The 23,514-nt window shown below is 53.5% G+C and overlaps 1 protein-coding gene across 1 annotated transcript in view; it reads left to right on the top strand.

Moving 5' to 3' along the window:
* The window catches only part of CPAMD8 (C3 and PZP like alpha-2-macroglobulin domain containing 8), a 93,961-nt gene that overhangs the window by 54,357 nt on the left and 16,090 nt on the right, over window positions 1–23,514 (top strand). The window contains 10 exon segments of the mRNA XM_058563435.1: window positions 3,529–3,688; window positions 4,212–4,336; window positions 4,729–4,736; window positions 8,789–8,832; window positions 14,872–15,170; window positions 15,779–16,004; window positions 17,767–17,943; window positions 20,439–20,517; window positions 20,746–20,854; window positions 21,505–21,676. Coding sequence (XP_058419418.1) covers window positions 3,529–3,688; window positions 4,212–4,336; window positions 4,729–4,736; window positions 8,789–8,832; window positions 14,872–15,170; window positions 15,779–16,004; window positions 17,767–17,943; window positions 20,439–20,517; window positions 20,746–20,854; window positions 21,505–21,676 — 1,399 coding nt within the window.

Raw genomic sequence — 23,514 nt, 5'->3', positions numbered from 1 at the left:
AATTTCCTCTTATAAGGACCCCAGCCATATTGAATTAGGGTCCACGCTAATGACCTCCTCGTAACTTGATGACGTCTATAGAGACCCTATTTCCAGGTAAGGTCACATTTATAGGTACCAGGGGTTAGGACTTCAACGTGTCTTTTGGGGGGATGCAATTTAACCCACAACAGCTACCCCGGGGAGGTGGGATTGGGGCTGACCTTGGAGTCTGGGGAGATTTCAGACCCTGGTGATGAGGAGGGATGGCAGGCAAGGTGGAGGGACCCTTGAGGCCCCAGATCAGGTCGGGGCACAATGGGGATTGGGTGTCTGGGGGGACCTGTGCATTGGTGCAGCTTGGGGAGGCCAGGGGCCCCTGTCCTCCCCCACCTTTGTAATCTTTAAGCACCATCTCAGCCTGGATATCAGCTGGCGGGTGGAGGAAGGGAGGGGAGGACGGCGCTCCGTGGTTAGGGGCAGCCATCAGGGGTGGGGGTTGGGAGCCGAGGCTGCGGGCAGATTGATGAGCGGGGTGTGGGGTCAGGAGGCCGACTGGAGCACGCCCACTCTCTGCAGGTCGGACCAGGGGTCTGACTGCAGGTCTTAGCCTCACCCTGGTGAGCCGAGCACTGCAGACATGGCTGACGTCCTCCTGGCCCTGCCTGTGTGCGTGGGGACCCCCAAGGCCACGGCTCATTCCACACCGAGGACAGAAGATGTGAGCTGCAGCTCCAGACCAAAGACACCATGGAAACCAAGAGATTTCACCCCCAAAAAACAGATTTCCTGCTTTTCTTGAAAAATGAGGACATCTGGCCAGAGAGTGGATGGAAGGGCACCAAGGCTGCTGGGGGGTGGGGGTCCTGGGTGGAGGTGGCGCAGCCCCCACGACACAGCTGTAAGCCCAGCACATCTGCTCCTTGCTGCCCTCAGAAGACCCTCTGGGCTTTAGCTTGGCGATTTTGCCTCAGTTTCCCTATCTGTAAACTGGGCATGAGAGCTCAGCCTGGCCCACTCACCCTTGCAGGCTAATCTGGGGCAGGAGGGAGAGAGCAGATTCCAGGCCCCTCGTGAGTCTTGAAGGGACGGCAGCTGTGGGCTGGGATCATTTCCAAGCCTGGCCCGGAGCTGGGGACAGCAGCACGCTGAGTCCCAGCTCAGAGGGGACCTTACAGCAAACGCTTTACTCCTTTTCTCCTTTGCAAATTCTATACCGCCACTGAAGAGTGTGTCTGCCCAAGAAGCTGTTGCGGGTAATGCCGGTGACAGTCTCGGGGCCAGTAAAGGCCCTCCTGCTTGGCTGTCCGCCTGGCACAGCACAAGTTTCATGCTGGTCTCTGCGTCTGACTTCCCGATGCTTGTTGGACTGTATACAAGAGCCACATGTAGTGGACTGTCACAGATGACCTTCTTGTTCCTTGGGTCTTTAACTAAAGGAAAATGTCAACTGGAAAAAAAAACCGGTTACTGTAGGTTCCAGAATAGAAACGAAACACCCAGAGGCCACAGAAGGGAATTCCTGGGTGTAAAATGTTGGTGATCCTAATTCACTGTCACTCAAAAGCAGTCCCCCGAGTCCCTGCTGTGTGCCAGGCCTTGTGCAGGCATCAGGGGAGCCTGGTGCCCAGGACGTGCGGTCCCCCCGTGCCCAGCCTCGGAGCTCTGACACCCCTGACTTGGCTTTCTTGGGCTTGCACCTCTGCAGCTGGCGCTGGGCTGACGGTTTACCTGCGTCAAGCGCCCGCGTGAGCTGTGGAAGGAGAGGCTGTGATGGAATCGCTCCTGGATGGGAAGCTCAGAGATGCATTGTCACATGTCCGTGGTCCCCCAGGAAGTGGGTGGCAGAGCTGTGTTAGAACTGGGTGTCGGCAGAGAGCCAGGGAAGCCCCAAGAAGGGGCAACTCCCCTGAATGTGGGAGTCTTCGGGCGATGTTTGAGCCGGCACCAGGGCCTGGAAGGGCATTCCTGGATGAGGGAACAGCATGCACAAGTGACAGAGGTGGGAGGCAGCCTGGCCTGTCCCAGGACTCCCATGACGCAGTCTGGCTGGCCTTTAGCGGGTGGTGGAGAGAGGTGGGAAAGCTGAAGAGAAGGGGGAGATCAGAGGCTCGTGCTCTCGTCTGAGGGAGAGCTGCTACGGCGGGCACCAAGGCAGTAGCCATGGGGCGGCCTGGAGGGGGCCAAGCAGGACAAGTGCAACAGGTCCAGAGTGGTCATCTAGGAGCAGTGCCCCAAAGCCCAGTACCTTTGTGATCCGTCTTTTGCTATTCCTTTGTATAGTTTATGGCTGGGAGGATAGGACCACAGTTTCAAAGAGCCGGAATAAGTGCAGACTGTCCCTGATCTGTAGGGTGCCCCCAAGGGAGGCTCCCCCCACATCTGCAGCCAGGACCCCAGGTGCTGTTTCAGCTCCAAGCACGTACTGGCCACTGGCTTGTCGGGCTGGAAGAAGGAAGCCCTGGTGGACAGTGTGTGTGTTCAGGGATGGCCACACTCCAATTTTAGGAGCACCCCTGCCCTGCGCCTGTCCCCGAGGCGCCAGGAAAACAGGCCCACCTGGCCCCTCAGCACAGACAGCTGGTTCTTCCACCCAGGACCCGGAAAACGTGTCTCACTGACACTTGGCTCTTGAGTTTCTTCTTGCCTCCCTGGAAGAACGCCATCTTGAGAGTGATGTGGGAGCCCCTGAAGCACCCTTCACCAGCCGTTTGCACTTAGGTGTGGCCAGGCCTGTCCTGGGGCCGGATTCAGATGCTCTGTCACACTTGCCACTGTAGATTTTCCTCATGTCCCTCCTTCCGCCTCACACCTGAGTACATGTGTGACCCCTGCATGCGACACTCTGAGGCCCAGTGCTCGCACGTGTCTTGTTCGGCTCTTTTCCTTTAGCTCCAGGCAGGGCGCCTGCACCTACCACGTGCTTCATATGTGCTGGTTGGACATACAGATGTGGAGTGAAGAGCCTGTTCTAGATGGGCTCATGTGCACCCACGTGCATGCACACATGCATACAGAGACACGAGTGTGCACACATACACATGTGTACGCAGCCATGCTTGCACACATGGGCGCAGACACTAGGCTTCATATGCATGCACTCACACATTGTGCGCATGTACCTGAATGCACATGTGTGTGCATGTGCCATGCTTGCACATATGCACACGTGTGCGCACACAGAGCTCTTTTATGATGCTGTGGCTCTCTGGTGGGAGAGAGGTCAGAGGAGGTGCTCTGCAGGGCCTGCAGGGGGAGTGGGTCCTCCCGTCCAACACCCAGGGTGGACGTGGCAGGAGAGACTGCCCTCGAACTGACCTTGGTCCCGAGGGGGAGCTGGACCTGTGGGGATGTGGGAGGCCGAGGGAAGGAGGGCTCCCCACAGGACAATGGTGAGGAGTTCTTGTGATCAGAAATGGAAAGGGGACTTTCCAAGGAGACCGTGGCTTTCAGAGAGGGCTGACAAGGAGGGTGGTGTTCGTGGGTGGTGGGGATTGCTAGTAAGGGGCACAGATTCCAGGCACCATGGGCGCCTGCCACTCTCTGCAGGTGTACGTGAAGATCTCGGTTCCTAACGGCATCCAATTTATTGGACATCCTGGCAGACGCCATCTGACCAAGAAGACATGCATGGTCCCTGGGGAGGCCGAGTCTACCTGGGTGGTTCTGTCCTTCAGCGACCTGGGGATCAGCAACATCACAGGTGAGGGCCCCATGCTTCTTCTGGCATCCTCCACCTCTAGGCCACCAAGGGGTCCAGGTGCTGACCCCAAGTGTGGGCAAGGGGTGGGTAGGGCAGAAAGTGAGGTCAGGACTGTCATGAAGGACAGGATGGCAGCCCGGGGATGCAGGCCGGAGGGAATGGTCAGGAGGTGGGGGGAGGTGGTCCTGGGGGGTGGGGTCTGGGGCCTCACCTTGCAGAGAGTTGGGCTTCTAAGGTGCCAAACGAACGTAGCACACACATGTGTGCATACTCGGACACACAAACGCGTACACAAACATGCACACACAAGTGCATGCACGAAACACACATGCATATGTATGCATGCACACAACACACACAGAAACATGCAGCACAGGTATGGACACACGCACAAGCATATGCACAGACATGCATGCTCACACACGTGCACGTCTGCACCCCTGTGACATGGTAGCGGGGGCAGCTTCCACCGTGGGCGGGGACCTGTTCTGAGAGCAAGCACCGAGCACTTGGATCCCCGCAACCAAAGCCCTGGCTTATGGAGGAACGAGCTGCTGCCGGGATGGGAGGCCTGTCAGACACCAGGAGGAGAATCACGCCGACAGGAGTGTCCCCGTCAGGAGGAATCACATCAGCCGCAGCGTGATGGCTGAGGTAAGCTGCGTCCTCACTGGCGGCACTTGGCCAGGGCCTGATTCTCTCGTCCGTGAGGTGGGGGTCCAGCTGGAGTGTGTGGTCCCTGCCCGAGCCAAGGCCAGGGCAGCCCCCACGGGTCCCTCCAGGGCTTAGGGCAGGCGAGGGGGCTTCCCTGCTGGAGGGCCGCGGCATCTCCACCGTGCAAAGTGGGCTTTGGTGAAGCGGCCTGGGATGGTCGACGGCTGCAGAGAAGTGGCCCGCTGGCCCCCGGTTGACCGTCTCAGAAGGCAGCATGCCTCTGTCTCCTGACTCTGTTTGTCAGGCAATTGTAGGGACTGTGACCCAGCATTTGGAGGTTGTCCTTGGAATGCACATGCAGGAAGGACACAGCCTGCAGCAGAGGGGCTCAGGCGTCCGGGTCTCGTAGACCCCCCGGCTGTGAATCCAGGATATGCCACTTACGTGTGGGGCTGGGTGAGTGTCTTGGTGTTTCCACCCTGTTCCGTAAGACAGGGTGCTCATGCTCACCCCACAACGTGCAGAGGGCCGGAGAGAATGCACATACCTCATGATGCTGGGCGCGTGATAGCGATGATGCCCGTCTTTTTGGGGCTGCTCAGAGCATCAGAGCCCAGAACGCTGGCGAGACGTTGTCTGGTGCTGCACCCAGAGCGCTCAGCAGCCCCAGTGAGGGTCCTCACAGCAGCCCCAAGTGTCTGCCCCTCTCCAGCAGCCCAGCTGCAAACAGCTGTCGCCCCTGCTGGCTGTGGTCCTGGCAATGCTGACCACTGACGGTTTCCATCAGCGCCTGGAGCCGCACACGCCCTGGGCAGAACGCCCGGAGGTGGACGGGTCCTCACTGCGGCGCTGTTGACGTGACATGATGGATTCCTCTGGGACAAGCGGGATGAGGACTGCGGTCTCCAGGAGCCAGCGGGATGGGATGGCCACAGGAAGTGCAGGGACCCCCGGCGACCCTCGGCTCGGCTGAGCACGCTCCCTGGGCCGCCGCCTGCCCCCGCCACGGCCTGAGGAGGCAGCAAGCCCTACAGAGCGGCCAGGCCGACCTGGAGGCCCGGAGCTCTTGCCTCCTTCGTCTGCAGGAGGAATTCCTAAATGCACAGAGGGGGCTCTCCAGGCCTGCTGTCCTGAGCCTCTCCTCCCGGCCGCACTGTCCAGCAGTCTCCTGCGTCCGCAGCCTCTGCCGTCCAGCTTCATGCAGACAGCGCTGGGAGGCAGAGGTATGGTTTAGGCAGCAGAAACCTTGAAATGTCCATACGAAAAGTGAAGCATGAATTAGAAAGTGGGTTTATGAAATGCGGCGCCGGGCTTGTGGCTTGATAAAGGAGCAGAACCCTCTCCCGCCTCGTCCGGGTGGAGCGCTCCGGGGGCGTGGTTCGCTTGCTCCATTGGTTATTCGGTGAACCCTCACGAGACGCTACGTGCCTCCTGCCAGGAGGAGCTGCACAGAACAGAATTCCTTTCCTCAGAGGCACGTGGTCTGGGAGCAGCTGATGGCCGGTCACGGGCACCGTACCCAGCAGAGGAGGGGCCAACGCCATCCTGCCTGGCTCCCCAGCCCACCCAGGGGGCTGCAACCCTCTGCACTTCTGCTGGAAGGCCGAGAGCCTTCCATCACCCAACATGCGTCAGGAAGTTCACAGGAGAGGAGGAGGCCGACGAATGCAGACCCACGGGGAGAGCCCAGAGGGCCATGAGTGTGATGGGAGTCCTGGCTCCCCGGCCAGGAGCGGGCTCTGGAGGGAGAGCCCTGGGTTCAAACGAGAGTCGCTGGATGGTTAAATGAGGGTGTGCTGGACAGCATCTCCAGGGGCCCGGCCCGTGTGAGCCGTTGTCATGCAGGCATTTATAATGGTCAACAGGGATATGCTTTCCGTTTTAGGAAATGTCCAGCAGCTGACGAATGGATAAATGAATGTGGTACAGTGGGATACAGTTCCCCAATACGATGGAGTGTTACTCAGCCATGATGAGGACTGAAGCTCTGACACTTGCTGCACCGTGGATGAACCTCAGAGACCTCATGCTGAGTGAGAGAAGCCAAACACAGACAGCCATACAGTGTGTGATCCCATTTACAGAAGTGTCCAGAACAGGCAAATCCATAGAACAGACAGGAATGGAGCACTGATATATGCTGCAAGGTTGCAGAAAAGTCCCGCTGGAGGTAGTAATAGTGACGTCTTGGAGGGACCAGTTCTGGAACCTGCCAGGAGCCAGCATGAACACAGAGGTGAAGGAGATTGGGACCCAGGAGCAGCGGAAAGCCAGGGCATTGTGGAGGAGAAGAGCGCTGAAGAGAGGCTGGCACCAGGGTCCCTGGGAGCAGAGCTGGCAGAGGAGACGGGCCAGCAGCCGTGAGCAGCCCCATTGGCTGCTTCTTAGGCTATGCAGGGGGAAGAGGGGGGTGTCCAGGAGGCCCTGGATGGTCAGCCAGAACCAGAGGGGCGTGCTCACGATCAGCAGAAGGGCTCAGGGTCTGTCTCTATGGATTTGCCTGTTCTGGACATTTCATACAAGTGAACCACTGTGTGGTCTTTCGTGTCTGGCTTCTCTCAGCGTAATGTTTTTGAGGTCTATCCACATTGTAGCATGTGTCAGAGCTTCATTCCTTTTTTATGGCTGTATAACATTCCATTGTATAGATACACTACATTTTGTTTATCCATTCATTTGTTGATGGACTTCTGGGTTATGAGTCACTTTTACGATTGTGCAGCTGTCAAAAGCCACCATGGGCTTACAATGGCCAGGCACCGTCCGGTGACCCCAACCCTTTTCCCACCAAGGGGCCAAGCTGGTAGATCGGGGCAGTACTGAGGCCCAAGCAAAACTTCAGCAGCTCAGCATCTTCCAGAAAGGTGTCCTTGGCCTCTTGGTGCCGACTTTGGGCAGTTTTGCTAAAGGATTGCCAGCAAGGTGCTCAGGGTGGGCATCAGGGTGTGGCTGTGGGTGAGGCACCACACTGGTGCAGACCGCCGGGCAGGATCCTGGGTTGATAGCAGGAAGTGGACATGGTCCAGACAGGTGCCTCCTGGGCTCATCAGTACTGACACAGGATGGATGAGGCCCCTCTTTGCAGCCTCAATGGAGGGCCTGGGGGTGGGGCGGGAGGAGAGGGATGAGAAGATGTGACAGGAGCTGACTGCTCCGTGGCACTGAGAAGACACAGGCCCTCTCTGAAGGACACCCAACCGCACATTGCAGCGAGGTCCGTGCCTTCATCACCCTCATCTAGAGATGACAAAACGGAGGCCCGGAGTGGTTAAGTGAGGGACCCTGGGTCACCCAGCAAAGAGTGGGTATAATTAGTCAGAGGTTCTCTAGAGAAACAAAACCGAGAGGATATATGTATCTCTCTAGGAAGAAATTTATTATAAGGAATTGGCTCACGTGACTAAGGAGGCTGAGAAGTCCCACAGTCTGCCGTCTGCAAGCTGGAGACCCAGGAGAGCCAGGGGTGTAGTTCAAAGGCCTGAGCACCAGGAGCGCTGAGGGCCAAGAAGATCAACGTTCCAGCTCAGGCAGTGGATGGAGAGAATTCCCCTCCTCCACCGTCTGTCCTGTTCAGGCCCTCGGTGGACCGGAGGAGGCCCACCTGTCTGCTTTACTCAGTCCACCCACTCGAATGCTGGCCTCCTCCGGAAACGCCCTCACAGGCGCCCCCAGAAAGAAGGGTTAATCAGGGGCTGGGCATCCTGTGGCTCCCTCAAGTTGACAAAAAGTGGACCCTCACAGCGGGGCAGTGGGGACCCCAGGAAGCCACCTGGCTGCAGCGACCAGGCATTAACCCTTTGAGGTCTGATCTAAAGACAGGTGACCCCAGCTTACCAGTGTGGGGGGCTGCTAAAAAAAGTCTGGAAAAGCAAACGCCCCACAGAGGCCGTTCTGGTCAGACAAAACCACCCAAGGTATATTGGGTTAAATTCTGGGCTCCCTCTTTTAGGAGGACAAGCCGCTGTCTTCTGTTATTTGGGGGACGTTGTAGAAGGGGCAGAGGCAGGCGCAGGGGCAGAAGAGACAGGAGACGAGGGATGTGTCGGACAGTGGGACAGAGACCCCGTCCTTGGCAGACTCGGGCGCCCCCTTCTCAGTGCTCACGGCCGTCAGATGGGGCCTCAGATCCTGGCAGCCTTCAGGTCATAGTGTTCCCTGCCCAGAGAGAGAAGCCGGCTGGGAGCCGGGAGGAAGGGGCCGCCGGGAGGGCAGGGTGGGGCTGTGGGAAGCATGAGGAGTCTGGGAGCGGTTGGTGAGTTCCTTTGACTAGAGCCTGGGGGAGGGGGAGTGAGCCTCAGTTTCCCCATCTGGGCCTGGGAGGTAGGTGGCCCGGTCCTTCACTGTGCGCCTGTGGTGTTGGCATCACCCTGCAGAGTCCAGACTCGGAAACGCTGCCCTGCACCGACTGCCCCCTCAGGACGCAATTCTCCGCTTCTCTGTTTCAGCCCGAAGGAGCCCCCATGCGTACACCTACAGCGCTTTCTTCTGTCCCAATGGTGAGTCCCTGCGCCCATCCAGCCAGGAGGGGCCACCTGGCCGGGCCAGGACTTCAGCCCTTATCCCCGCACTGTTTCAGCTCTTCCTCTGCTAAATGGACACCCACCCTCCTTGGGGGCTGAGGACACAACACTGGAGAACTGAGATGCCCTGGCTGGGGACACTCATAAGCCAGAGTGACGGCCAGGCATCGGCCGTGTAGGAAGAGAACGCACACGATTGCGGGCTGCAGGCGCTAATGAGTAAAGTGGCCGCTGTCAGCAGTAGGCTGTCCTGGCGCCCTGTGGTGAGGAGCCCAAGGCTTGGGGAATGGAGGTCTTAGAGTCACGTCAGCAGAAGGCTGTGGGGATGAGGGCGACCCCGCACCCTGGCACAGAGGAGGATGTGGGAATTAAGGTGGGTTCCGGAAGGTGTGGGATCTGGGGTCTGCCTCCATCCCCTGAAATCGACATTATACCTGCACATGATCTGTGAACAGGAAATCGGTACAGAAAGAGAGTGCCCAGTGGGCGCAGAGGCCAGAGAAGGGCCGGTCCACGCCTCTGCCTTGGTGAAGTCTGGGAAATGCTGGGCAGAACGTGAGCCTGGGCTGCCTGTGGAAGGTCTGCCGCTTCCCCGTCCAGCCCCTCCCCGAGGAGCTGTCCAGCTCAGGGCTTGGGCTGGGCCTGGCACTGGGCCTTCACCCCGTGGGCTTTGCCAAGAGGTGGAGCTGGGGATCTGAGCTGGAGGCCCTGGGTGCTACTGACTCCCTAGGAGAAGCATCTCCCCGTTGTTAGGGTGTTCAGCATGACGGGTACCTGGATCCACAGCACACTCCGGACACAGGCTTCTTCCTGACATTTTTTCCTCCTTTTTTTCATTAAATAGCAGTACATCACATATACACTTAAATGATTTTTGATAAAGGTGCAAAAGCAATTCAGTGGAGGAAGGAGAGCCTCTTCAACAAATGGTGCTAGAGCAATTAGACATCCACTGGCATGAACATGAACGTCCACCTGAAAATCACACCTTATACAAGAATGAACTCAAAATGGATCATGCACCTACACATAAAACTGTAAAACTTTTGGAAGAAAACATGGGAGAAAATCTTTGGAATCTAGGGCTAGCTAAAGAGTCCTTAGACGTGACACCAAAAACTATGATTCATAAAAGGGAACATTAGTAAACAGACTTCATCAAACTGAAAAACTTTTGCTCTGCAAAATATGCTATTGAGAGGAGGAAATATTTCCAAACCCACATCCAACAAAAGACTAGTATCTAGAATACAGACGACCCCTGACTCACCATGGTTCCACTTATGATTTTTCGACTTTACGATGGTGCAAAAGTGATACACAGTCAGTAGAAACCATACTTCGAATTTTGAGTTTTGTTTTTTTCCCAGCTAGCGACATGCGGTACGATCATCTCTTATGACGCTGGGCGGCGCAGCAAGCGCAGCTCCCATCAGCCCCGTGATCACAAGGGTGAACTACAGACACACGTACAACCATCCTGTACCCACAACCATTCTGTTTGTCATTTTCAGTACAGTGTTCACTAAATTGCATGAAACATTTAACAGTTCGTTATAAAATAGGCTTTGTGTTACATGAGTTTGCCCAACTGTAGGCTAATGTAAGTGCTCTGAGCATGGTTAAGGTGTATTAAGTGCATTTTCGACTTATGATATTTTCAACTTACAATGGGTTTATCTGATGTAACTCCATCGTTAAGTTAAGGAAGATCTGTATATAAAGAGCTCTCAAAATTCAACCATAAATAAAACAAACAATTCAATTAGAAAATGGGCAAAAAGAAACAGTTCATCAAAGAAGATATACAGATGGCAAATAAGCACATGGAAAGATGCTCGACATCATCAATGATTAGAGAAATGCAAATTGAAACTCAGTGAGTTATGAATACACGCCCATCAGAATGACTAAAATAAAAAATAGTGACAACACCAAAAGGTGACGAGGATGTGGAGAAACTGGATCTCTCACACGTTGCTGGTGGGGACGTAAAATGGTGCAGCCACTGCTGGCGGTATCTCGAAACAGTTTGATGGTTTCTTAAGAAACTAAATACGCCACAAACATATCACCCAGCAATTGCTCTCCTAGGCATTTATCCCGAAAAATGAAGACTTACGTTCACACAGAAACCTGTGCACACATGTTCATATCAGCTTTGTTTATAATAGCCCCAAATTGGAAAGAGCCTAGATGTTCTTCAGTGGGTGAATAGTTAAACAAATTGTGGCACATCCATACCTTGGAATAAGTACTTGGAATAGTTTTATTGATACACACAGCAACTTGGATGAAGGGGATTGAGTGAAAAAAGTCAGTCCTAAAAGGGTACATAAATTATTCCATTTATATGACATTTTCGAAATGACAAAATTTTAGAAATGGAGGTCTTATGAGTGGTTGCTGGGGGTGGGGGCAAGGCAGGGTGTGTGTGTGGTGATAAAAGGGACACAGGAGGGACCCCGTACAAATAAAAGTGGAGAAATCTGAATGAGACCAGTGGATTGTATCAATGTCAATATCAATGTTGTGATACTGTACTAGAATTTTGCAAGATGTTACTATTGGGGGAAACTGAGTCAAGAGTACACAGATCTCTCTATATTGTTTCTTACAGTCACATGTGAATCCACAATTATCTCAGTAAAGTTTAAGTTAAAAACATTTTTAAAAAGTAGTACATGTGTACAAATATTGTATGATTCCACTTACATGAAGTACTTAGAGTAATCAAAATCATGGAGACAGAAAGTAGAATGGTGGCTGCCAGGGGCTTGGGGAGGGGGAAACAGGGATTTATTGTTTAATGGGTTTTAGTTTAGCAAGATGAAAAGGGTTCTGGAGATGGATGGTGGTGATGTTGGCACAATGTGAATGTATTTGATACCACTGAACTGTACGCTTAAAAATGGTTAAGATGGCAAATTTTATGTTATGTTTATTTTACCACAATAAGAAAATTGGGGGGGCCGGCCCAGGGGCATAGTGGTTAAGTGCACGCGCTCAGCTGCCACAGCCTGGGGTTCGCAGGTTCAGATCCCGGGCGTGAACTGACGTATCGCTTATCAAGCCATGCTGTGGCGGCGTCCCGTATAAAGTGGATGAAGATGGGCACCAATGTTAGCCCAGGCCAGCAAAAAGAGGAGGATTGGCGTCGGATGTTAGCACAGGGCTAATCTTCCTCACCAAAAAAAAATTGGGAAAAGAAAAAGCACTACCGTGTATCAGAGGAAATTTAGAAATTGATAACAAGAAGGAAAAATACATCCTCTGATTCACATCCAAAGATGAATCCTTTTGTAGTATTTGCTTTCACATGATTGCTGTCATTCATGAGCTGTATGATTTTATATCCTACCTTTTTCACTTAAGACCACCCTGAGCACTTTTCGTCGTTGGTTGTAAAGCCTTTATAAACAGTATTTCAAAAGAGCTTCAGTATGTTCCGTCAAATGAGTACCCCATAATTTGACCACTATAGAACATTTGGAAACATTGTTGGACATTTGTATACTGTTTCTATTTTGTACATCATAATTAATACTAGGATGAGTGGGCTGGCCCCGTGGCTTAGCGGTTAAGTGCGCGCGCTCCGCTACTGACGGCCCGGGTTCGGATCCCGGGCGCACACTGACGCACCACTTCTCCGGCCATGCTGAGGCTGCGTCCCACATACAGCAACTAGAAGGATGTGCAGCTGTGACATACAACTATCTACTGGGGCTTTGGGGAAAAAAAAAAAAAAAAGGAGGAGAATTGGCAATAGATGTTAGCTCAGAGCCGGTCTTCCTCAGCAAAAAGAGGAGGATTAGCATGGATGTTAGCTCAGGGATGATCTTCCTCACAAAACAAAAACAAAAAAACACTAGGACGAGTATATTTGTATTCAAAGTGGTCGATAACATTTTAATGTGTTTATTGAGGTGTAATTGACATACAATAAATCACGCGTATTTTAAGTGTGCAGTTTGCTGTTGTCACATGTGTGTACATCCGTGATACCATCTCCACCATTAAGATAATGAAGATTTCCATTAACTCAAAAGCCACTTGCCTTTGGAGTCCCTCACCTCTGTCCACCTGTGCCGCTGGGGAACCTCTGATCTGCTTTCTCTCTATATAGATACTTTACACTTTCTAGAGTTTTGTATGAAGGTACTCATACAGAATGTACTCTTATTGTCTTGTTTCTTTCAGCATAATAATTTCGAGATTCATCCGTGTTGTGTGTATCAATACCTCAGTCATGTTAAGTCTGAGTAGGCTTCCACTGAATGGAGGCCTCACACTCTGTTTATCCGCTCACCTGGGGGTGGACATCTGAGTTATTTCCAGTTGGGGGCTATTTCAAATGAAGCGTCTATTAACATTCGTGTACAAGTGTTTGTGTGGGTGATGTGTTTTCTTTCTCTTGCATCAATGCCTAGGAATAGACTGGCTAAATCATATGGTAGGTGTATGTTTAACTTTTTAAGAAGCTGTCAAACTGTTTTCCAAAGGGTTAGTACCATTGTGCATTCCCACCAGCAGTGGACGAGAGTCAGTTCACCCCATACTCACCAACACTTGGTACACCGTCAGTCTGTTTAACTTTAGCCATTCTAATAAATGTCTAGTGGTATCTCATTGTGCTTTTAATTTGCATCTCCATCATGACTAATGACGTTATGCATCTTTTCATGTACTTATTTACTATTATATCTTTTTTGGTGAAGTATCTGTTCAGCTCTTTTAACCTTTTTTAATTGAGTTGTTTATTTTTTATTTTTTTAAAGATTTTATTTATTTATTTTTCCCCCCAAAGCCCCAGTAGATAGTTGTATGTCATAGCTGCACATCCTTCTAGTTGCTGTATGTGGGACGCGGCCTCAGCATGGCCGGAGAAGCAGCGCGTCGGTGCGAGCCCGGGATCCGAACCCGGGTCGCCAGCAGTGGAGCGCGCTCACTTAACCACTAAGCCACGGGGCCGGCCCGAGTTGTTTATTTTTATTGAGTTTTTAAAATATATTCTGGATACAAGTCCTTTATCAGATAAATGCTTTGCAAAGATATTTCTCACAGTCTGTGGCTTGTCTTTTCCTTCTCTTAATAGTGCCTTTCAAAGAGCGGAAGTTTTTAATTTTGATGAGGTCCAATTTATCAATTTTTCCTTTCACGGATTATGCTTTTGTTGTTGTATCTGAGAAATCTTTGGCAAACCCTACGTTTTCTTCTCAAAGTTTTCTAGTTAGGGTTTACATTTATCAAATGGCTGTGATCCATTCTGAGTTAATTTGGTGACCAGGCTAGCTATGGATCACAGATCATTTTTCTGCATCTGGACAGTGTTTCCAGCACCATTTATGGAAAAGACTTTCCTTTCTCTATTGAATTGCCTTCGAACCTTTGTTGGAAATCAGCTGTTTAGATGCGTGTGGGTCTTTTCTGTATTCCCACTGTTCCACTGAGCATTGTCTACATCAGCCCAGTGCTGCCCGGCTGTGATTGCTGTAGCTTAGAGCAAGTCTCGCCATCAGACGGTGTGAGTCCTCCAGCTGGCTCTTCTTTATCAAAGTTGTTTTGGCTCTTCTAGGTACTTCGCATTTCCACATAAATTCTGAAATCAGCTTTGCGATTTCCTCAGAGGAGCCTGCTGGGGTTTTGATTGAGAATCCATCTACTCTGTAGATCAGTTTGGCGAATAATTAACGTCTTCTCAATCTTGCCTTCTGACCCAGGAGCGCGGTCTAGCTCTCCGTTGATCTGGCTCGTCTTTAGTTTCTCCGGCGTTTTGCAGTTTCCAGCTATAGGTCTTGCACAACTTTTGTAGGATTTATCCCTGCGAACATTTCATCTTTTGTGTGCTCTTGGCAAGGCTGTCGTGAAGCCAGCTCTGTTCTGGCCGTGCCTCCTGGAGCTGCGGGCGGAGCCACAGTGAGATTGACCCCTGACAGTCCTGATGCTCGGCTCTGGGCAGAGGCTGGAGGATGCCTCTGGGTGCCCCCTTAAAGCCCCTCTCCTTCTTCCACTCAGAGAGAGTCCACATCTCCACACCCAACAAATACGAGTTCCAGTACGTGCAGCAGCCCCTGCGCCTCACCTGTTTTGACGTGGCCGTGCGAACCCACAATGACGCCCATGTGGCCTTGTCCCCTGGGCCTCAGGACACCGCGGGCATGATCGAGATTGTCCTGGGGGGGCACCAGAACACCAGATCCTGGATCTCCACCAGCAAGATGGGTGAGCCCGTGGCCAGCACACACACGGCTAAGATCCTCTCCTGAGATGAATTTAGAGCATTCTGGGTCAGCTGGCATGGTGGGCTCAGCCAGGCACGACTGGGCTGGCCAGGGTGGGCACAGGAGCCTCATGCTCCTCTGGCATCTGCTGCTTCCTGCTCTGTGTCTGGCTCTGTTGGGGGCGGGGAGGAGGGGGTGAGCACAGGGCACCGCCTCAAGGTGCTCACAGTATGCCTGGAGTTGCTTACAAAAGACAACGTGAGGGCTGTGGTGGAGGAAGTGCCTGGGGTTCTGGGAGAAAGGTCAGGATGGGTGGTCAGGGAGAAAGAAAGTGGATGTGAGCAGGTGAAATAGGGGCTGCGGGGGGCTGTCTCTGGGCCAAGCAAAGGGGACATAGAAAAGGAACAGCTAACACAGCTTTCTAGAAGAGGGACATAACGAAGCTGGATTTTGAAGTATGAATAGGAGTTCACCAGGCAAAACAAGGAGTGAAGGATATTCCAGGCAGGGGGAACAGCATGTGCAAAGGCCCAGAGGTTCCAGGGAGCCCGGTGACTTTGGAACTTGTAGATGCCATGCTTGTTGGCCATGTAATGGATGGGGTGACCTCTAGTTTCTCTGTCTGTAGCAAGTGTCACTGCTGCTTGGGCACCACCGTATGCTTCCTGCCATTGTCCAGCAGCCTTGGCCTCTGTTTCCAGTTTGGCCACGGTCCAGAGCCATCCAATGAGTCTGTCATCATGGCCTGGACCCTCCCCAGGTCACCAGAGGTCCAGTTCCTCGGTTTCTTCACTGGCTGGGGCTCCATGGGTGAGTTCCGCATCTGGAGGAAGGTGGAGGCAGATGAGAGCTACAACGAGGCCTTCACCCTAGGGGTCCCACACAGCACCATCCCTGGCTCTGAGCAGATGGCTGCCTCCATCATAGGTGTGTCTGCCCTGCAACCTGGCTCAGCTTTGCTGGGAGCCTGTGCCCCTGAGGCCTCCAGCCACACACGCACTCACCTGATGAGCACCTTCTAGTGATGGGTGTTTCTTTATGATGGGCACTGGGAGCAGACCCAGAGGTGACACCGACCCTACCCTTGAGGGGCTCCTAGTCTGGCCAAGAAGGTGGGTCCAGACCCACCCAGTCCAAGCTCTATGTGAGGTGACCCCAAGGGGCAGCTGGTGAACTCTGTGAGGGCAGTGGGTCTGGGGCGAGGTCCAAGAAGTCCAAAAGGCCAAGTGACATCAGCCAGGCATGGGGGAGGGGTGGGGGTCCTAGGGGTCCTGGTGAGAGGGGCAGAAGTCCAGAGCATTTGCTGAACAGGGGTAAGAGGCTTTGACTTGAGGTCTCCAGGGCTGTGGGTTGTCTCCTGTAGCCTGGGCACAGGAGTGGAAAGTGGGGACGGTATGATCAATCCAGCATTGGGAGTTGGAAGGGTAGAGAGTGGGTGAGAGGCCAGGGGGCAGACAGACCTGAATGAGGGGGTCTTGGGTCGCTCTGACATCAAAGGGATGGAAGCCCTAGGGCCTGTGAAGGTTGGTGGTTGTGGCCAGATCAGAAGATGTTGGAGTTTATGATTTCTGAGGCAGAAGGTCAAGTCAGAGGTGGCTGTGGAGGTGGGTGGCCCAGATGGAAGTGAGGAGTGTAGGGGAGGAGGCAGATAGCCAAGGATGGAGAAGAGATGAAGGCTAGGACCTGTGTGCCAGTGCCTTCAGCACAGTGGGATGGAAGGGTGGAGGTGAAGCTGGGAAACCCAGAGGAAGGTGATGAGAAAGTAGCCAGGCAGGCCTTGCCACAGGAAGAGGATTCAGGAGCAGTGGCAGCCCCATTGGGGCAGGAGGAAACGCTGAAGAAGGAAGGGAGGTGTAATCAAGGGACAGCGGGTGTTCTGGGGGGCTCATCTGCAACGTTTGGGGCAGAGAGGCCAAGGAGAGGAAGAGAGAGTACCAAAGGAGTGAGAGCACAGGAGACTATGAATAAAAGAAAAAAAGAACTTAAAACTGCACCAACAATACCATACATGTATGAAAACTTTTTTAAAAATCTAATTACTGGGGCCAGCCCCGTGGCCTAGCGGTTAAGTTTGGCATGCTCCACTTTGGTGGCCCAGGTTCAGTTCCCTGGCATGGACCTACACCACTCGTAGGTGGCCATGCTGTGGCAGCAACCCACATACAAAATAGAGGAAGATCGGCACAAATGTTAGCTCAGGGCAAATCTTCCTAAGCAAAAAAAAATCGAATTATTCATGGTTAAAGAGAAAATCACATTTCATAGTGGAAGTTAGAAAAAGTATTTGGAATGGAACCACAATGGCTGGATTGATGTATCAATATTTGTGAGATGCAGCCAAAGTTGTACTTAGAGGGAAATGCATAGCCTTAAATGCACTTGTTTAAAAAGCCAGAAAGCAAAAAGCATTCAACATAATGCAAAAGTAGAGAAAGAACACTGAATAAAAACTAAAGAACACTGAAGGAGGTGTGTAGGAGAGGCCCAACAGGTGGCCACCAAAGCTGGAGGGCCTGGGTGGGCTGAGTGGGCAGGGGGTGCAGTCCAGTCCCAAGGGGCAGCACTGGCAGTCAGGGGGTGGGTGGCTGATGTTAGGCCACAGGCAGGCTCTGGGGAAAGCTGTCTCTAGGACAGCCAGGGCACCAGGCAAGTCCAGTCCTCAGCCCAGTCCTCTTCTCCTTCTGGCCAGGAGACGTCATGGGACCAACCCTGAACCACCTCAACAGCCTCCTGCGGCTGCCCTTTGGCTGCGGAGAGCAAAACGTGATCCACTTTGCACCCAACGTCTTTGTCCTGAAGTATCTTCAGAAAACCCAGCAGCTCAGCCCCGAGGTGGAGAAGGAGACCACTGATTACCTGGTACTAGGTACTGAGGGGAGACTACCTGGGTGGAGGGTGTGGGGAGGGAGGCAGCCTTGACTGCGAGGCGGGCAGTGGATAGGAGGAAGGGAAGGAAGTGGGCCAGAGAGGCCACTCTGGGTGGCCTGATCTGGTCACTGTCAGCGGGAGCCTGGTGTCCGCACTTGCTAGGATAAGGCCCTGAATGCTGGTAATCACCCACAGGAAGAGGAACGGCATCTTTTAAAAATGTAGCTTTTGGAGGCTGGCCCCATTGCCTAATGGTTAAGTTCACACACTCCACTTCAGTGGCCCAGGTTCGGTTCCTGGGTATGGACCTACACCTCTCGTAGGCGGCCATGCTGTGGTGGTATCCCACATACAAAATAGAGGAAGACTGGCACAGATGTTAGCTCAGGGTGAATCTTGCTCAGAAAAAAAAAAAAAGTAGATTTTCTTCTTTTTTTTAATAAGTGCAATGTAACACCATTATAAAAAACATTTAGAAAAGAAAAGAAAGTCCCCTATAACCCCGTCAGTGCTGGCTCTGGGTTTGCTCTCCTGCCCTCCAGCAGCACAGACGAGCTTTGACATTCCTGGTGCCTCCTGATACGGCTCCTCCAGCGTGTCCCCACCGCTAGGGGGAGGTTCGTCCAGCGGGCTGTGGGGCCTGTGGCCCATCCACCTCTATTGCTGTGTAGAGGGACCATGGTCGGTGTGTCTGCTGATGGGCACTGGAGAGTTTCCGGTTCAGGGCTTTCGGATGGTGCTGCTGTGAGTCATTGTGCTCGCGTGCTTGGTGAACACACGTCTGGATTTCTAGGGGGGCCATTGCTGGAGTGGCATCACTGGGTCTCAGGATGGGTTCAGTTTGTGATCACTCTCGAGGCTACACTATTTGCCCCTCACATGCATCTGTGGAGCTCAATGTACTGAACTCTCCTCTTTTACACGTTGGGGCTATTTCCAGTTTTTTTTCGCCTAAATAATGTAGCACTGAACATCTTCAGAAATAAGCAGCACTGAGCGACTTCAGAGATAAGTAAGCCAGCACTGAATACCTTCCATCACCGTGAGTCAGGCCCTGGGGTCAGGGAACAGCCCCTCCTGTGCGGCTGGCTCTTCTCGGTGCCTCGGTTTCCTCTGTCACAAGGGTGTTATCTCAGTTGATCCCAAGGTCCTGGGGTGCCCTGGGGTTTGCTTCTAGCCTTGGCTGGAGCTGGAGTGGAAGGGAAGCGTGGAGGGGCCTGACCCGGCTATGAAGCTGGCATCCACAGCGTGCCGCACGTGTGCGTCAACTCCCCGCCCCTGGTTTTCCACCAAACCAGCTGGTGTTCGTGCGCTGTGGCTGCCGTAACAAAGGACCACAAATTGGGCGGCTTAGAACAGCAGGAATTCCTTCCTCATGGCTGGAGGCCTGAGCTCTGAGATCAGGTGTCAGCAGGGCTGGTTCCGGGAGGAGGCTCTGAGGGGACTCTGTCCTGGGCCCCTCTCTTGGCAGGGTTTTGGGGGCTCCAGCGTCCTTGGCTTGTAGACACGTCAGCACGCTCTCCTCTGTCCTCGCAGGCCTCTGTGTCTAAGTGTCTCCCCTTCTTTCTCCTCATGAGGACAGCAGTCATTGGATTTAGGGCCCACCCTAACCCAGGAGACCTCCTCAGGAGATCCTCAGCATAGTTACATCTGCAAAGACCCTTATCCCAGTGAGGTCCCATTCGAGTTTCCGAGTGGGCATGAATTTGGGGAGACACTGTCCACCCAGTTCAGAGGTCCTTCTGCCTCTTCCCCTCCTCTGTGGACACAGCTCTGTCCTTCCAGTAGGTCAGGCCCCAAACCTTGGTGCGCTCCAGATCCTTCTTTCTTTCCTTCACACCTTGTCCAGCTGAACCACTCTGCCTACTGAAGAACCCCTCCCTGCCTGTCACCGCCACCTGATTGGAGCCCAGCATCCTGCTCAGCTGGATGGTCCCTGCCCCCCGAGTCTCCCCACTTCCTCTCCAGACCCTACAATCCGCCCATGACATATGTGCCCCACACCCTGCCCCTGCTCACCCTGCCTGTGCCCCCTGCTGCTCTCACAAGGAAACTGAACGCCCAGCCCTGGAGGCCCCAGGGCCGGCCTGACCTCCCTGCCTCCCGCTCCGCCTCGCTCCCCTGCTCTGGCCACTCCGGTGCCTTCTGTTCTCTGAGCACACTGAGCTCTGGCTCCAGCGGGTGGGAGAGGGCACCACCTTGAGATGGTACATTTCACTGACCACCAGGCATGACTGAGGGCCCAGGTGTGACCAGGAATCAGGAAACAAAAGAGGAATAAAGTAGAGGTTTCAGCAACCCCAGATGTGATGGGGCAGTTTCAAGGACTCCAGAAGCGAGTGAGGGGCAGTTTCAGGGTCCCCAGATGTGGGTGTGGGTCAGTTTCAGGAACCCTGGATGTGGGTGTGGCATTGTTTGGGAGTCCCAGGTAGGACATAATCAGGCCCAGGCCCAGCCATTCACCAAGAGGCTGTCCCTCTGCTCGCCCTGCAGGCTACCAGCGACAGCTGACCTACAGGCACCAGGATGGCTCCTACAGCGCTTTCGGGGAGCGGGATGCATCAGGGAGCATGTAGTGAGTCCCCACCCCCAGGGCACAAGCCACAGCCTCCCGTCCAGCACAGTGTGGCCAGAATGCTCGGGGTCTGATCCCCAGGGTGACGGGGTGTGGGCAGCGCTGCCTAGTCCTGCGCTCGGAGGGGGTTTGAGGAGTGGTGGCGACAGTTACTGTTACTCTTTCTGCTGTTGTTGCCACAGTGCCTGGGAACTGAGCCCCTGCTCTCCGGCCCCTTGGGAGCAGGTCCTGGGTGCTCTGGGCCTCTTCAAAGCCCACTGGACCCAGGAATGGGGGTGACTCCGAGAAGGAAGGGATGGGCTGGGAGAGGCCAGACCACCGTCTCGAGGCTGCGGTGGGGGATGTGCAGGAGGAGCAGCCTGGGGTCCAGATTCCTTTGTGACCGGCTCCCTCTGGCTTTCGGGCAGCCAGCGCAGGGAGGGTCAGAGAGGGCTGGGGGCACCTGGGTCCTGTTCCCTGGGACCCTTGGACCACAGCAGTTCCTGGCATCATCGGGGATTTGCCTCGTCCACTTTGGTGCTTACTGAGAAAGTGGGGCACCCCCAACTCTTGTCCCCAGGGGGCTCCCTCAAAGTGCCATCCTGACAGCGCCTGCAGTAGCTGTGGGCATGGAAACTGCCCTGTCCTTAGGCTGCTGTCCACTGCACAGTGGTGGGCCAGGGGCGGGGAGCGGGGATGCGCCTGGCTGAGCCTGCACCGCGGAGCGCGGCGTCGCTCGCTTGGCTCCAGGGGCCCCAGGCTGTGACCTGCCCAGCCCCCCAGCCCCCGCAGCCTGTCCGCTGTCCCAGTTCTTGTCCCAGGGCCCGGCCTTGCTGAAAACCCGTGGAACAAGGCCGCAGTCACAGCCTGGCAAACAGAGGCCCCTGCCCGCCCCAGGGGACGCCCAGAGCCACTGAGTCACCCTCCAAAAGCTGGCTGAGCCCCAGCAGCCCTGAGAAATAGCGAGCGGTGACCCACTGTACACCCTGCCCCATGCACACGCAGGCACAGCTCGAGTGGGACCAGTTCTACCACGGTCATGGAAATGTGACACACAGCAGCCCCCTTCCCCCTCACCCTGTGAAACGGGCCTGTTGGTCTCTGAACATGGACATCTCCCTGAGGACCCTGGAGGACAAGGCTGCAGGAAGCAGCATCCACCTGGGCTCTGTCTCGCGTGAGCTGTGTGGCCTTAGACCAGCTGCTCAACCTCTCTGAGCCTGTTTCCATGCCGCACATCCCTCTCAGGACCGGAAGGCAGGAGACAATGGAATAAAGGTGTGGGCATGCTCATTGAAGTGCTGGGGGTACCCATCAGGATGGATGCCCTCTTTCTGCCTCTCCCTAAATACTTGGACACTTCCATCCAGCATGGAAGGCTTACAACTCAGGATGTGTTATAGACAGGTTCCTGTGTGTGCAGTGTACATTCGTTCACTTGTTCGTTCATTCAGTGAGTGCCTACTATGGACCAGACCCTGATCTCAGTCCCAGGAGAACAAGAAAGAAATGGTCCCTGGTTCCAGGAGCTCACTGCCCCAGGGAGAGAGGTACTAAACGTAGTAGTTATCTACTGCTGGGAACAAGTCATCCCACAATGTAGCCACTTAAAACAGCAGACATCTCTTCCCTCTGTTTCTGTGGGTCGGGAACTCAGGAGCTGCTCAGCTGGGTGTTTCTGGCTCAGCGTCTCTCCCGAGGTTGCAGCCACGGTGTTGGCTGGGGGCTGCAGTCATCTGAAGGCTTGACTGGGGCTGGAGCGTTTGTTTCCAAGTTGGCTCTCTCCCGTGGCTATTGGCAGGAGGCCTCAGTTCTCACCAAGGACCATTCCATTGGGCTGCTTGAGCGTCCCTCCAATATGGCAGCTGGCTTCCCCCAGAGCGAACAATCCAAGAGAGGACACAAGGAGTATGCCACAGATGCCTTTTATCATCTGATCTCCCAAGTCACACTGTCATTTCCACCACATTCTATTCTTTAGAAGCAGGTCACTAAGTACAGCCTATACTCAAGGAGGGGGAAATTCAATTCCACCTCTTAAAAGGAGAAGTAGCAAACATTTGTGGAGATATTTTGAAACTACTACACCAGGCATATAATTTCTGGTACCTATAAAACAAACAAAGCAAGGTAAGAGGATAGAGCAATGGGGGATACATTTATGTGAGGTGGTCAGGAAAGGTTTCCCTGAGGAGGTGACCTGAAAGAGGTGAGGGAGGAGCTGTGTAAAAATCCAAGGAGAGAAGATTCCAGGCAGAAGGAACAGCCTGTGCAATGGCCCTGAGGCAGGACTGAGCTTGTCAAGTTTGAGCCACAGAAGGGAGGCCAGTGTGGCTGGGACAGCACAGGCAAGGAAGAGAGGGTGATTGGGACAGCCTGGGCAGCGTGAGGGGTTTGGATTTTATTCTGGAAGGAACAAGACACAGTTGGATGGCTCAGAGCAGAGTGTGGCCAAGATCTGAGTCACAGAGGGCTGTGGGTGTGTTTAATTAATAGACTATTTTTCAGAACAGTTTTAGGTTTATAGAAAAATTAAGCAGACAGAATTCCCATATACTCCCTCTCCCCCTCCACAGTTTCCTCTATTACTAACATCTTGCGTTAGTGTGATACATTTGTAACAATTGATGGACCAACATTGCTACATCATCAAGGGCCACACTTTCCATCAGGGATCACGCTTGGTGTTGCATATTCCACAGGTTTTGATGAATGCACAATGTCATGTCTCCACCATTACAGTATCATACAGAGTAGTTTCACTGCCCTAAAACTCCCCTGTGCTCTGCCTCTTCATCGTTCCCTCTCCCTCACCCCTGGCAACCACTGATCTTTTTACTGTCTCCATAGTGTTGTCTTTTCCAGAATATCATAGAGTTGGAATCATGCAGTATGTAGCCTTTTCAGACTGGCTTCTTTCACTTAGCAGTATGCACTAAAGGTTCCTCCATGTCTTTTTGTGACTTGAAAGCTTCTTTTTTTCTTTTTTTTAAGGAAGATTGGCCCTGAGCTAAT

This window comes from Diceros bicornis, chromosome 20 (genome assembly GCF_020826845.1).
Source record: "Diceros bicornis minor isolate mBicDic1 chromosome 20, mDicBic1.mat.cur, whole genome shotgun sequence".
Taxonomy (NCBI): domain Eukaryota; kingdom Metazoa; phylum Chordata; class Mammalia; order Perissodactyla; family Rhinocerotidae; genus Diceros; species Diceros bicornis.
This window is presented reverse-complemented; position numbering and strand designations above follow the sequence as displayed.